Raw genomic sequence first — 16,987 nt, forward strand, 5'->3', positions numbered from 1 at the left:
TCTCTCTGAACTTAGTAAATGTAACCTTGAAAAAGTGAAGTTAAATTTATTTAATTTTCCAGGCCTCGTGAAGGTGAATAAATTTATCATATATCTTTGAAACTAGATTATAGTGAGTCTTATTTAATTAAATGAGAGGACAAATACCTTTGTCAAAGAAAATTTTATGATTTTATACATTAATATACATTATTAATGCTTTTACTAAGCAGATTGTACGTAGGCTACACTACCTTGAAATTAATTAAAATACACCCTTTGAGAAGAACATAAATCTTCATAAAGTTAAAACAATGGCCTATTCCTTTTGATATTACAACCCTTTACTAAGAGCCGTTGGAAGTGATCTGATGTAATCCATTACTGGTATTTTCAACTTTTTCTAGAACTTATAAGAAATTAGTAAAAGAACTCCAAAAGTGTTTCCACCTTTCACTGCAATCAATATAAATTTCTCCATATATTTGCAAATATCCGTATCAGACCTAAATTATTTATCGTAGATATAAAAAAGTATATTTACATTATTTGTGTACCTACATACTCAATTTTTTCAAAATGTTTTGTGGTGTTTTTGCTATTTATTTATACTTTTCAATTTAGAAATTATGTATCCATCATTTTAAAGAAGACATGGTCACAAACTATAAATCGATAAATGTATATATTGATGTGTGCCACGATTTTTAAATATATACATATTTATTCCATTAAATTACTATAATTACAGTGATTCGTATTTAAAACATGCTACATAATATAATTGAAAAAATCGACAGAAATTAGCACAAATCCAAAAATAAGCCGGTTGTCAAACTAAAAATATTTGTTTCCGTGTAATGCCAAGTATGAACTTACGTATAAAAAAATACAAATACCACTCATGAAAAATAATCAAATAATACTTGTCGGGTATTTTAATTTGGTGTCATAAAAATTCGTTAAATAAATTATACAAAATTATGTATATTTGGATGAGCTGTCGGTCTAAAAGAGTAACAGGTATGTTTTTTTTTTAAGTAAAATAATCTGTGTATTTTTTTGTGTTTTATTACCGCTTTTTGAATAAATAAAAGATTCAGTTTATGTAAATAATGCAAGAATCCTAGATGAGTATTTTCCACTATGTGCCTACTCTAGGTTTATAAAAAAGCCAATTGGAACAGAAATCAGTTCGCCGAGGGCATGTAATTACTACGTTTGCCTACCATGTACATTTGTGGTCTCTGGTTCAATTCCTGACAATGACGACTTAACATTTTAATTTTAAATGTATTTTTGCAATCCTGTATTTCATGTCACTGCACAAAACTAGCAATGCACATTTTTTATGAATATTTGTTTATTATTCTAAATAACTTTCGTAAAACACAAAAACTAAATGTTAAAAAAAAATACAGTCAGTATGCGCAATTTGGAAAAAAATATTCACAAAGTCTTTAACGTCTCCAGCGTGGGCCATTCATTTTTTATTATTTTTTTCAGAATTTATAACACATATATTAACGATATTCATACAAATTTACATAAAAAAGAATTTATAAAGGAATTCATAAATTATTTTAGTTGATAAGCAAAAAAGAAAAACAAGATAAGAATATGATTTAATATGTTATACATATTTATTTATCCATATTTTTTCCCATTTTGAACTTCCCTCACTCCCTCACTAAACACACGATTTTTTTTTTAAATCACATAAAGAAAACAGGATTAAAAGGTTTTGTTATAAACATGTGTATACTCATGTCTCTGAATTATACAAAAAGTAAAGAAAAATAATGAATAATAAGAAAAGACTCAAAAAATATTCAGAAAAAAAAAAATAATCTAGATTGTTATACAAATACATACATTCCTGACCCAAAAATATACCGAAAGAAAATAAAAACAGAATTAGAGTATGTACATTAATATACTTCACATGACTCAAAAATTACCACAAAAACGAAATTCATTTGCAGCACAGTAATTATTCAAAAAAGGTATCTATCGGGGTTTTCCATGTCAATTCAAAATCATCCTACTTGTTATAAATTATGAAGATATACTACGATCGTAATACAAATGCAATGCACTTAGATAAATAAGGAACAGATTTTTTTTTGTACCCCAACAGGCCAGGAGGCCTAATTACAGTGGTGAATTACATTACAGAAACCCAGGCTTGAGAAAAATCACATTTTATTTTTTGTGTTCTCACCAGGAATCGAACCCGGAACCTTCCATGTGTGAGTCAAGCGTCTTCACCGCTACAGATAGACGGTTGTGGGTGATAAAAACGTGCTCTTGTTAAAAAGAATTTAATGAAGAAATGACAAAATTTAACACGAAGAATTCAGAATTTGATTGGCTCCTTGAAACCTTGTTACACATGAGCCATTGAATTATTTTTTTCTTTAAAGTATTGTTAACATTTTCTTCTAAGATCTGCTTAGGAATATCATTGAAAATTTTAAAAATTGAATGATACAGTGTTTTTTGGCTATACTTGTTTAAAAATATCGGTAATGACAAGCCTTTGCGTTGCGGTAGTCTTGTATCATGTATATGTTTATACCTTTTCTGGTAGGTGCTATCAAACCGATATCTCGAAACAAGTTTGAGCCATAGAATAGTATTTACGGACAGACACCCTTGCGGTTTAAAAAAGTACCTCTTCCTTATCAATTTTAGCTGATCTGTTGATTTATTTTAGAGCCAAGTTTAGTCAAAAGATGTATTACTTTTGTATGTCGAAATTGTATCTGTTTATAAAATTAATCAAATAAAAAAAAAAAAAATGCAATTAATTATTAATCTTTTCATTAAGAAATACGCTGCGAGAATCTTGCTTTGCACATTAAAATAATGCAGCATAATTCAAGTTGGGGGTATATTACTTGTTATATTCTAGCTGAAGTCGCTTTACTTGCATGCATTTTCCTGGGCTCCTTATTTACTCGTTTCGTTAAATACTCAGAATCCATAAACCATTCCGTATAACTAAAGCAGAAAGCGACTAGGCCTGCTAAATGAAAATCTTAATTTACTGCCGCATTTATGTAAAGCTTGTTACTGATATTACACTTCCTGACAACCACAACAATCTAAGTGAAATTTCGCCAACATTTCAAAAGTTTAAATTCGTTTTTTTTAAATGAAATTTTGTTAGCGAAATCGTTCAAATTAATAACAAAATATAAGCATTTCTGATGGGACAACTTTTTATTACGTCTAAACAAGTTCATGCTGCCATAAGTTTGTATTTATAAAAAAAAAAATACCATCATCATCATACCTCTGTACATACCAAATGGTGCATATTGCACTGCGTTGCCATACTTAATTCAGCGTGTTTCTATCAACCTTCCCTGGAATCGAACTCGGAGCCTCTAGTATGGTAAGCAAATGCGCTAGACCACGCGACGGAATTATCTCCTTTGTTCTTTTTTAAGGATTTTTACCTAAGAGTAGCCATCGAGTCCAAAGCATTCGTACATGATTCTGGTTACATTTCACAAACAGAACTGTATTCTTAATCCACCCGGACACATATAATTTATACAGCATATTATATATAATCATGCTAGTCTCAAATCAAGCTCGAATGTACGCATATTATTCAGACGTGAAAACATGGAAGCCAAAACCATAAATTATGCAGATAATTCACGTAACTTTTATCAATCACCGCTTAGGGACATTCTTGTGCAACAAACATTAAATATGTATAAAATGTTCAAAATGCACTTGTCAAATTGATTGCACTCAAGTATGTATACAATCAGAGAAATAATTCTCCATTTATATATAATAAATTGAATGTTTTTCCAGTTAAGGGTATTTTATGGAGCAAAATTATTATCCAACAGATGTACAGCTTGATATATAAAACTAAATTAGAACACAGCTATCTAACAAGATTTACATCTGTTGATGGCTTAGTAGTACCAAAATTTAAAAATAAATATGGACAACGTACGTTGGATTATATTGTTTCAAAAATATTTAATTTGTAGCCACTTGACATAAAAACATGTCATAGTAAAAATAAATTAATTTTTTTATTACGACAGAACGTTCCTTTATTGATTTATTATTTATTTAAAACATTTTTTTTTATCTCTCATTGAATGCATTTTTGTTATTTTTTAGGTTCACCTTTTCTTTTAGTTCTTTCTTATTTCATTTACATTTTGTAGATCTTAATTTTAATATGTACATTTAATTTTCTAATTATTTTTTTTTCTGTAGATATGAATTAAAATTCTCGATTTACTATACTTTGTTTAATTAATTTTTTTATCTTGTTTTGATTACATTTATGAGGACACACAATTTAAATATGTGTTAATTTTTTTTTTCTTATATTTAACATATATTCTAGTATGTTACTATTCTTTAATTTTAATTGTATGGTTTTACTCTATTTTCTTACTTTTAAAAAAATTATTAAAATGTTTTCCATTAAACTATTTTTTATGTTTATTATTTTATACGTATACAGTATTATGTCTGTACTCTTCTCATTTGATTATTGATTTTAAAACTAATGTCTGAGCACCCGATGACAAACTATTATTGAATAGTTTATCGGGACAAAATATATCTTAATACTTTGTTTTCTTTATAATGTATTAATATTGTAATAATGTGTATATTTTATTGAATAAAGACTGTGGAAAAAAAAATGTGTTTCTTTTTTGGGTGATACCGTGTGTGTTGGATTTGTTCCGACGTTTCGGCTACCATTCCAGGAGTCATCTTCAGGGTAAACTTCAGGGTAAGCCCCGGGGCAAAGACATGTGAATCCATCTTCAGTTTACCCCGAAGATGGCTCCTGCAATGGTAGCTGAAACGTTGGAACAAATCCAACACACACGGTATCACCCAAAAAAGAAACATATTGATAACAGAGACCGTAAAAACCTTCGCACCTATTCACGTCACTTTTGTTCGTAGTATTTAACAAAAGATAAAGGTCCTTTTATGCTAGTGGCGAGCCGCGATTTTTTTTTTTTTAAATCTACAAAAACAGAAAATGTATTAGTACCTACATGTAAGTCATTTATAAATACCATTTTTTTCAGTTGACATTATCCCCACAAATTATTATTTTGACAATTGTAGCCTGCATTACTTTACTAGCTGTTTAACCCATCAAGTAAAGCAGACTGTTAATAAAAGTTATTAGTCAATGAATAAAAAGCAGATAGCTGCTAAACTGCCCATATGTACAAAAAAATAGATCCATTTTGTCCGCAGAATCTGAATTCAGCAGTATTCATTATTATCTTTCTGCTTCAGCCGTTGTTTATCGAATCAAGTCAAACCGCAATTGTAATTAATTTCACTACATGTAAAGGTATATTTTACGTTATTTTATTACAACAATTGTCAAAAGTTTATTTAAAATACCGCCATGACATTCAGTAGATATTATTTTCATTATTATTAAAATGTCAACATGAAGCTCTGTGTCTACTTTTTCTAGATATAAATCATTCCAAAAAAGGTAGCGTCAAACGCCACGTGTCTTTTATCATATTATGTCAGCGATATAATATTTAAAATAAGTAGGCCTTAGAAAATCATAATACTACATAAAACTATTTTTCAAGCAGGCAATCTTCAAATAATATCTGTAATCTGCAAACACACTTTAAGAAGAAATTACAGAAACTGGATTTTGCTAATTTAATTACAATATATGAGTTCATATTTTTATGAAGAAGCTGAAGTAATTTGCTAGTTTCTTTATTTAACGGGAACGGGATGGGCGCAAGACGAGCTTATTAATATGTATAGTTACTTTCGGCAGTGACAATATTGTTTAGTAAAAAACAATTATTCCATTAATTTACCCATAAATATCACAACTTACCATTAAATATAATTATCGATAGCCAAATATAATAATAGTATTAACATACTACAACAGAGATGAAGAACATTTAAGAGAAGGTAATGCAGAAGTCTAGGCATCTACAGTGTCAATGGCTGGTTTAAGTGGCCACTTTACACAATGTGTAAGATTCACCATTCTGCCTATATTTGAAAATCTATAGCCCTTCAATTCTTCCATCTGTTGATGTTTGTGAAGTTAAAGAGCTGAAACCTTTATTTATGCGGGTGAGATTCATCTAATTGAATTATTTCACCTTCATACTAGGCAACGAATAGAAGACTCCTATATTACCTTCTGTTAAATGTTCTTCATCTCTGTTTTAGTATGTTAATATAAGCAGCTCCCCAGGGAGTCGAATCCAGTCCTTATCTACAAAAATTTGGACAAACTCAAAATATTGTTGATAATAATAGTAGCTACGCATAATCGCTTATATGGACGATTCGCCCCATCTTTGTACTTGATCATGGCGCGTCCGTTAAAAAAATATATAATCAATTATTCAGCCTAAAAGTGATATTTATTTATTCATATTTTACTCTTACAAATTATAAATATTACTAAAAATAATGTGACCTCACTGGGGTTACCCATGCCAAGGACGCTTAGTAATATTCTTTTTTGAAATGTTTTTACATTTGAGAATAAACAAAGAAGACTAACTTAATAAACAAAGATAATTGTCAAAATATTCAGACTGTTTAAAAAAACTAGGAATATAATATATGTTCATCTTTATTATTTATATTAAAAAACGCACAATGAAAAATACAAACACCTAACATAAGCTAAACACTTGTAGAGGAGTTGATTAAATATTGGTTTGGGCGAATGAAACAATTCATCTTATTTCTACCTAGCTCCACTATCCATTTTTTTTATAGCCTTTTTAAACATTTTCTCGTTACTTATATGAATGAAATTGATTATTCGACAATATTTTATGCAAAGCTACTATCCGTGACCCTGTTATAGGCTGCGTAGCTTACAAAAAGTATTTCAAGGCTTTCAAAAAGTTATTTGATCGTTTTGGCGAATTGATCATGTGTACTCAATTGAATCCCAGTCAGTTAGGAATTTACTTCCCTATTTTCTCAATCCAATGGAGTGCATATTTTGTACTTCTGGATTACCTTCTTTCAGCACAAAGATGCTAAGACTATCAGATTTTGAAAAACTCCTTCAGGCTGCTTTTCTCGTTCAGTAACAAGCAATTTTTCCGTGTATATGGGCACCGCCAAGGAGACTTATGTCCTCAAATGCGGTGAGCGGTAAGGGCGGGCAAGCTGTATACTATGTTCAAATACTTAAAGACTGGACTGGTTGGATTTTATTCCACAGTGAGTTATCCCTTCCTACAGGAATTGAGAAAATACAATAAATAAATAAATTTAACATAATATAAAATAGATTTTAAGTTGTAACATGTAATAAGTAGGTTGTTGCTTTAATTATTTAGAGTTTAAAGTGATAAATTTTAAAATCTAATTGCCAAAACCATGAAAAACTCATTAGCTCACGATCGCAGAGCGGGCGTAAGAACCGCCCCTGATGAAAATCGGGAGGCTACTAACGGCTAACGGGCGTCTAGAAGAAGTAGTCGATACTTTGTTGTTTACATGTGACGCGTTAAATTGTTTCTCGCTCCCAAATATACCTGTATTATCGAGAGCGAGACATAAAAAGTTTGTGAGACAATTATATATTAGGAAAACTATTTTACTACGTACTCCGTAACATACATATTGGTAAACTTTCTATTGTATTGGTGATTTATTTCCGATTTTCGATAAAATGCTTTTATTTTTCCAAATAAGTGTCAATTAGTTATTAAAAAAAATATTTTAACCAATACGTAAATGTATAACCGAGAAATCCCAAAAAAATTAACCGATAATTTATACTATTTATGGAACTATTAAAGATAGATGCGATGTATATACTCGTAAAAAAAAATTACGTTTCTGATACAATCTAATATTTATTATGATATGCAGCATAATCTAGTATTTTTTAAAAGCCAAAATAAAATAAGCGAAATAATGTTATCACATTCAGAGGAAACTATTTTCAAAAGAGGAGTTAAGGACTGGATTTTCCTTAGTGGGAGGGATTTGAGTAGGAAACTCGATTTCCCGAATGTTTGAGTTTGCTGTTTACCATATTGATATGCCAAATATATATTTTTTTTAAATTATTTTAAATGTTTCTTACCCAACACAATATTTGGAATGATATACTCGTATGTCTTTGTCAACTTATTATTCGTCTCACTCAACACAAGACCTTTAGAGTTGGGACTTATGTTTTTAAAAAATGCGTAATAAACTATTCATAATTAAATTTTAAAAATATGTACTAGGTACACATCCCCGGAAAGGGAGAGTTAAGATGAGACATCTCGTAATGCATTTGATGCAACAAATCATTACATATTCGGACGTTTTAGCGTAGTTTCAGCCATTTTGAAGTAATAATTTCCAAAAAATGACTCCTGGAAATCCGTTTTGCGTAGAGTTGCTACCCGTTTGGTTGCGCCTAATTACTATTCATTCACAAGCTTGCAACAACAAACTATTACGCTGTTTTCCCGTTAGGGTGGGCAGAGAAGATCGAACGCCACATCACTCTATCGTTGTATACAGATCTCGCTTCCTCTACATTCATACATCTTCTCATGCACGCGCGCCGATTATTTCGACTTTTGACGTGTCTATCTTCAAGTATTTGTTGGACTTGGTCATGTCAAGTCTTTCTAGGTCTTCCTCTATTTCTGCATCTATCAACATTTGCATTGTAAATATTTTAGGCCGTTCTTTTGCTCTACATGTCCAAACCAGCGCAGAGCTCCTTTCTTGGTTTTGTCGATAAAGCCTATCTTTACTTGGCCTTACATAATGTACGGATCTCGACATTTGTACATCTATCGTACATAGTACTACACCCTGTTTTTCCAAGTCCATACTTCGCTCCCACACATCAAAGTCGATACCAGGACTACATTGTGAACTGCCTATTTTGCCTCTTGCAACAAACATTTAATTCACAAACCAAAATATCATAATTGTGATAACAAGTTAGGTTTTATTTGTGGTTTGATTGTAATGCGGGTTAATTATTTATTTTTCAAATGTTTCGCATTGGAAAAATAACAAGATCCAATTATAATCTATTTTAAGCTATAAAACAAAATTCAAAAAGGAAAAGTTCAAAAAATCGACTAAATCTATGTTTAAAAAAACAAAGGGATAACGTGGGGATAACGAAGATAAATATTAAAATTGAGTTTTAAAAAACAGTCATTTGTAAAACATCATATTATTTGAAAAGCTACGGATCACTTAGAGCTCAAACTATGTAAAACTTGGTTTCCATATAAACTTTTAGATATACTTTAGCTTCTCAGGTATAATACTAATGTGCGTTTTTGTGCCTTAACAATATAAAACGAAAGTTGTGACGTACAAAGAGCGAAACTACTAAAACTTTATTCTTTTCAAGTCGTGTTGAACAAGATCGAAAATACTGTTCTTGTCTTTTTCGAGTTAGATCCTTGTGGTATGTATTACGATCATGAACAAAATACGAACTTCTACGAGCTATATTAACTTGTTTGAATTTTAAATTTGTAGCAAAAAAGTTTATATTGAAACCCGAATATACATAATATTGCATATTCATATATACAAATATTCATTCATATTTTATCCTATCCCTATTCACAGTGAGTTGTGCATAGGGCACTGCATTGCTACACGAAACTAAGCGTATTTTGATCACATTATTGAACAATAATTATTTCATTTTATTTTATTTTTATTTTTTATTTTTTATTTTAATTATTTTATATATTTTTTATTTTATTCTATTTTATTCTATTTTATTATCTTTTATTATATTTTATTATATTTATTTTATTATATTTTATTCTATTTTATTCTATTTTATTCTATTTTATTCTATTTTTTTCTATTTTATTCTATTTTATTCTATTTTATTCTATTTTATTCTATTTTATTATATTTTATTCTATTTTATTCTATTTTATTCTATTTTATTCTATTTTATTCTATTTTATTCTATTTATTTTATTCTATTTTATTCTATTTTATTCTATTTTATTCTATTTTATTCTATTTTATTCTGTTTTATTCTGTTTTATTATGTTTTATTCTATTTTATTCTGTTTTCTTCTATTTTACTCTATTTTATTATATTTTATTATATTTTATTTTATATTATTTTATTTTATATTATTTTGTTCTATTTTATTATATATATTTTTTAATTTTTTTTTTTTTTTTTTTTTTTTAATTTAATTTTTTTTTTTTTTTTTTTTTATTTTATTTTATTTTATTTTATTTTATTTTATTTATTTATAAACACGCCCAATGGGCATTTTTAAGGACATATTTATACAAAGAAAATTATTATAAAGAAAAGTACAAAGACACAAAAGTATATAGTAGACTTGGTGGGAGTGGAAGCAGGAGAGGTGTTTATAATTCAATTTGATTCAGTGATCGTTTGAAAGAAGACAACTTGTTATCAAAGGTATGTTTGTTGGCAGACCTAAGAATTCTGGGCATAGGGGAATGAAAACCATAGTTAGTTCTATGGTTATCGGTATGAAAGAGTATGTTTTGTCTGAGGTTTCTAGTTGGGATATTTAATGTTACTAAGCTTAGTAGTTCAGGTGAAACAAAGAATGGGTTGAGAATTTTAAATAGGGCTAAAAGGTCGGATTTATCTTGAAGAGAAGATATATTTTAGTTAGTTTCTTACTCATCATACGTTTATTGGTCTATGAATAAGCCCAACCTCCAGCCTATCTTTCTCAAAATTCGATGTAGAACTGATTCAATATTCTTGATTTGAACATCATAATATATCGACCAGATAACAGAGGAATACTCTAGGTGGGGGCGAACTAGGGAACAGAAGAGAGTTTTAAGGGTATTGATATTGTTGAAGTCAGTTGTGCTTCTGTTAATAAATCCAAGGAGTTTTAAAAATTTATTAATGACATGTTCAATATGAATTATTAAGGAAAGTTTAGTGTCAAATATAATACCTTAATCTCGTATAATAGACACAGATGATAATATTTCATCGAATTTCATTTCATTATGTAAGGTGATCAAAATTTAACGTATAAATGCTTAAATAAGAACATTTAGAATATCTGATGTCCATTTGTCCGCTGTGATCAATCTGTCAAACTTTTCGGAACCAATATTAAAAGCAAATGTAATCGGTAATTTGGAATATTAGTTTGTTGTTCTGGATGATAATAATAAGAAATACAGATATTCAAACATAGACGGAATTATGAATATTACAGTGTGTTAAGTGGCCATTAAAACTAGCCAGCGACAGGTTTTAAAACTCTGTAAATTTCTAGATTTCTGTATTTTCTTCCCTAAGAAGTTGTTCATCAAATTTAAATATTTTTTTTTTATCTGAATTACTCTCTAGGAGGTAAAATCCATTTCTTTCATGCAAATATTTGAACGTATCAAAAATACTTGATTTTTTTAACGTATACCGCACAATTGCCTTTTACTCAACTTATAGTGTGAAAACATTTAATTTTATTATTTTTTAAAAAACATGTATTTCCTCTCACCCAAAATTTAGAAATAAAAATCAAACCTAAAGTTTGTAAAACACGTTTAGTAGAAATTAAAAATTATTTAATAATAAAATATTTTGATTAAATAGTATAACGAGAAAATCATAAAGTTACTGCTTTAAATAATAAAGGTTTAATAACCATCCTTTGAAAAAATTAAAAAGGTTTGTTCGATAAATATATCTGATGCGTGGGAATAACTATTCTACAAATGTTAAGAATATTTTTAAAATTCAAAACAGATGTGTTCGGCAAAAGGTAAATGCTGATTATCTGGCACAGGCCAACTTTTATTAGATTAAATTTATTAACAGTGACGGGTATTTATATAAGGGAACTTTATCTTATTGTTAAATCAAGACCTAAATATTTTAGTACACAGGAAAAAAGCCACTTTCATAACACCAGATATAAAAGTAAATAAAAAAATACATTGGCGAAACAATCATTTATACAAAGAGGTCCCGTATGCATGGCAGTTAAAATGTATTATAATCTTCCCTAAAAAAATAAGGAAATACTTGTAAACTGTATTAAAAAATTTGCCGGAGTCTTAAAAGTTTTTCTAATAAATAAATGTTTCTGAACTTTAAATGTATATTTGGAAGATGCAATAAAATAAGTAAAAATGTATTAAATATAAATTATGTATGCAATAGACACCGTCATCTTGTATAATGTTTTAACTGTTTGTGATTTCTCAACTTTCTTGTCTATTTTTATTTTTTTAATATTAATTTTAATTTTTTATAATTAATTTTTATTTTTGTATTTTTTATTTAGTTTTGGTATGACTGTACGAAATCGCTAGTGCCAATAAGTCCGCCATTTAACTTTGTATACTTTTGTTATTATTTTTATATGTATGACATTGTAAAATATGGTTTATATAAATTTATTATTATTATTATTATTGTAGAGTAATTGGAGTCTATTTAATACAGCATTACAATTTAAAACTGTCCGTGAATTGTTGTTACAAAACTTATGTACATGTCTAGTGTCTAGTCATTCTTCTTAAACTACTAATATTAATTTATGAGTTCATTTTTTATAATCATTTAACTGAATATTTTTTTCCATAGATTCTGCACCTCGGTCTGATCGGAGCGCTTCTAGTTTGGAGGCCGAGCCCTGATCAATACTTAGGATTCTTCATAATAGCCAGTGTCTGGGGATTGGCAGATTCCATATGGCTTATTCTGATTAACTGTGAGTATTAGGAATTACTTAAACTAATTCGATGGACCAGCATACTTAATGGAATTACAGCTTGATGATAAGCTTGATCAGTAATTAATTGGACCTGAAAATGTGGTCAAACGTGCCACAGCGTATTGATTGCTTTGGTGTTTATTTTGTAGAACTCCGTGTTTTAACTTATAATATAAGAAATCAAACATTGAGTCAAAAGAACACTTTATTTTATTTTTACAAATATAAAAACAAAAAATTGTGACAATTGTTTCGCCTTGTTGGAGCATTTTCAAACGAATGTAAAGATTAGATGAATTGAATGTCCTTATATAGTTATATAATTCAAGGTTTTCAAGGCAACAAATAACTATAATCTTATAAACTATAGCATTTACATTCATCATAATTGAGGGGAAAACCAATAGTTAAAGGCAAGGCTATGTGTTAAATATTTCATTTGCTTGCCAGGGTAGATTTAAGCGCACCGTTTATCTGTTACAGTTCCTTCTAAATCTTTCCATCCCTGGTAAACATACTTCGGTTACAAATTCATGCACAAATTTCATAAAATATTTCTTTTACATGATTTAGAATATTTTTGATCACATTAATGTCACACTTAGTTGTTCTTTCATCACTTTCAAAAACCAATATCTTAAGATTTATCAAAATTCATATGCAAATTATACTGACGTATATTTTTAATAAACAAAAGATTTCATTTTTACTGTAAACTTTTTTAAATATTTACACAATAGTCTTAAAATAAAAGTCCTTGCTGAGTCGTAAGCGTACAACTCACCAAGAAATTTTTAAATATAGCTTTGATTTTTCATACTTAACCTACATTAATCATAATTTTATTTGAAAAACATTACTTCATATACCACATTTTACTACATTATTTAAAAATTAATTAATTTAATTTTAATTTAACCCACTTTATTAACAATCGTTCGGAAACATGTTAAATATTTTAAGTGTACTGTATTGCAGTGTCTTTTGCCATATTTATTATAATACTCGTACAATATCTAAGAACAGCTAGCCCTTTCAAACTAGGAAACCTTATATCGTAATCATATACCAATTTGTGTTTGTACTCGGAGTGCGACGCATGCTGACAAAGTTGTTCAAGAGTAGAGCCCTAACCATAGAATTAAGAAGAGTCCAGAAGGAGCGTAGAATCATATTTTAATCATCGATCTGTGTCCGAAAATCCCCCCACTTTGCCCCACTTTTGCCGCGCTGTTTCGTGAAGTCAACGCATAATGTTGCCAGCTGGGAAGAAATATAATCATAACACAAATGTAAGGTAAAAAAAGCAATTTGTTAATTTCTCTAAAAATTTTTTGTGCACGCGGAAACATTGATTGCTACAGCAAAGTAGATAAGTAAAAAGGCATTTAATAAGAGTGATTGAATTAATGAAATCAAAATAAAATAAAAAAATATTGCACATAAAACATATATTTTTATATTATGTAAAATAATATTTGATGTTTCAAAGATAATGTCGTTGATTTATTCGAGATTCAATTTTCATAAGTTCTCTTATTAGATGAGCAAAGTAGGGAAAAAAATGACTACATTTGGCAACACTAACGAATTGGCTATTTTATTTTCTTTGACAATCTGACAGATGGAAAAATTATTCAATTTTTAAGTTATCCATTTGCTACTTACACATGCATTTACTAATTACGCATAAAATGTGATCTCATCCTTTTTCTTAAAGATCCCAGCAGTATTTCTACACTTTAAAGCTTCACAACTAGGCATTGTTGAATTCAAATCAAAAGTTGCGTACTGAGCGACGTCTACAAAGAAACTAATGGGTCAAAACGTAAAACTTCTCTCTTAAGAGTAGTTTAGTCGCCTTCTGTTTGATGCGCGTATGCGGTTTCTGGACTATTCTTAATTCTATGGCCCTAGTTAATAATTTATTCACAGATTTATACATAATTGTAATTGAAACATTGTGACTCTGGCGGTATACATCTTTATGTAGTAGCAATTCGATCATAGAATTTGGCAAAGTTTGAATAAAATTAATATTAGTTTCACTCGCTGTTAACTTTCTCTGCATATTTTTGTTCTTCGTGTAGTACCAACTTCCGGCTTCCGCCCTACGGAGATTTAAAACTGTCAAACAGTTGATGCTTTCCTACGTAGGATTCAGTTACAACCGGACGAAAAGTTAAGTAGAACACTCGCCACGTATTTACCCTTTAAAGTTTTAATCTGGTCTAATTAACGGGATTAACAAATTTTATTAAATTAAATTTCATAAAATTTCAATGCCGTAATTTTAACATTCAAGCTCAGTCAGTTTTAGGTTTGGGTCATAAGAATTTATAATACGTTGCGACGTATTACCTTTATTTATAATGATTTCCTTTTCCGTTCTCAATGGTCTAAAGCAATTGAACGTAGTAATGCAGAAAGCAGCCAGTCCACAATTTTGAAAAAATGATATATTGATGTTATCGGGTGCAGTAAGGTCAATTCTATGTTTTGCTAAAAACAGCAAGACCGCTTTCAAACAAAAAATTGTTTTAATCACCTTTTGAAAATGGTGTCCAATACAAAAACGGCATTTCTCAATTTTCAGAAAACACCCCCAACACTTCTTCAAATCTTAACGAATTTTTTAAAATTATTAAAATTACTCAAAGATATATTTAGATTCTTGTATGTAATACAAAAAAAACGAATATTTTCATTGTTTTTTTTTTTTTTTGGTTTTTTTTTATTTAACTTTTTGTACATAATGTTATTTGTACATTGGCGGGCTTATTGCCAAATGGCAATTTCTTCCAACCAACCAATAAAATAAAAGTTTTATTTTTATAATTCAAGTTACAGAACATATTCAATAGAAAAAAAAAGATTAAAAAGCTGAAAGTATATAAAAATAGAAATAAACGTATTTGTTTATAAATTACCTTAAATCAAAACTATTACTCAATGGGAAAAAGGAAAAAAGAGGAAAGAGGAAAAAGGAAAAAAGAGGAAAGAGGAAAAAGGAAAGGAGGACAGATTAAGGAAGAGAAAGGAGATGTTTCTTCAGACGTGATTTAAACAGAGATAATGTATGTTATCATATGTTAAAGTCAAAAACATTCCAACTGTTGTGTAGATTTGTTTATTCACTCATTTCACAAAGGTGCTATTATCTCAGTTTCACTTTTCAATGGCTGGCTGCTTTCTGCATTACTGCGTTTAATTATTGTATTTATTGTTATATTAAATATGTACATGAACATGCTTATTTTAGCGTTTCGTATCACATAAATTATGAGGATATGCGGGGCCTGGGAACTTCGATAAATAGGTATTTAAAAACTGTTTTCCTGTTACTGTTTTAAAGATGCCTCACCGATGCTATGCAAAAAAGACAACTGCATTTCAGGCCTTTCAAGTCTAATTTAATACATTAAAAAATATTTATTTTTATTTTTATTTTTTATTTATTATTATTATTTTTTTTTTACTTTTTTTTTTATTTTGTTTTTTATATATTTTTTTTTATCTCTCATTGAATACATTTTTGCTATCTTCTTGGGTTAACCTTTTTTTTTCTTTTATCACTTTCTTACTTTCTTATTTCATTTATATTTTTTAGATCTTAATTTTAATATGTACTTTTAATTTTCTTATTATTTTTTTTTCTGTAGATATGAATTGAAATTCTCGATTTACCATTTATTTTTTATCTTGTTTTGATTACATTTATGAGCACACACTATTTATATATGTGTCTATTATTTTTTTTTTCTTATATTTAAAATATATTTAAGTAAATTACTTTTCTTTAATTTTAATTGTATTATTTTACTCTATTTTCTTACTTAAAAAAAAAAAAATATTTAATAGGTATACAGTATTATGTCTGTACTCTTCTTATTTGTTTATTAATTAAAACTAATGTCTGAGCACCCGATGACAAACTATTATTGAATAGTTTATCGGGACAAAATATATCTTAACACTTTGTTTTCTTTATAATGTATTAATATTGTAATCATATGTATATTTTATTAAATAAAGACTCTATAAAACAAACAAAAAAAGAGTTGGTAGCAAAATACTTGTTTATGTTTGAATTCCAAAGATATAATAATTCATTTTCTAATATAGAACTATTGTTGCAAATGTCGAACTCTGCTCTTTTCATCAACTGGGAGGGATTTTATTCAGGAATGTGATTTTCAAAAATGTATTGATTGCCAGTTAATATTATTTTAGTTTTACCAAAAATC

General features: G+C 28.6%; 1 protein-coding gene across 2 annotated transcripts in view; it reads left to right on the forward strand.

Annotated features, from left to right (window-relative positions):
- LOC148281518 (UNC93-like protein) overlaps positions 1-16,987 on the forward strand; it is a 226,336-nt gene that overhangs the window by 182,018 nt on the left and 27,331 nt on the right. For both annotated transcript variants that reach the window (XM_088226600.1, XM_088226599.1), the window contains exon 9: positions 12,611-12,737. In XM_088226600.1, the coding sequence (XP_088082726.1) occupies positions 12,611-12,737 (127 nt within the window). The remainder of the gene's footprint in view (positions 1-12,610; positions 12,738-16,987) is intronic.

Source organism: Micrasema longulum, unplaced genomic scaffold (assembly GCF_059751315.1).
Source record: "Micrasema longulum isolate JH-2025_06_02 unplaced genomic scaffold, ASM5975131v1 h1tg000444l, whole genome shotgun sequence".
NCBI lineage: Eukaryota > Metazoa > Arthropoda > Insecta > Trichoptera > Brachycentridae > Micrasema > Micrasema longulum.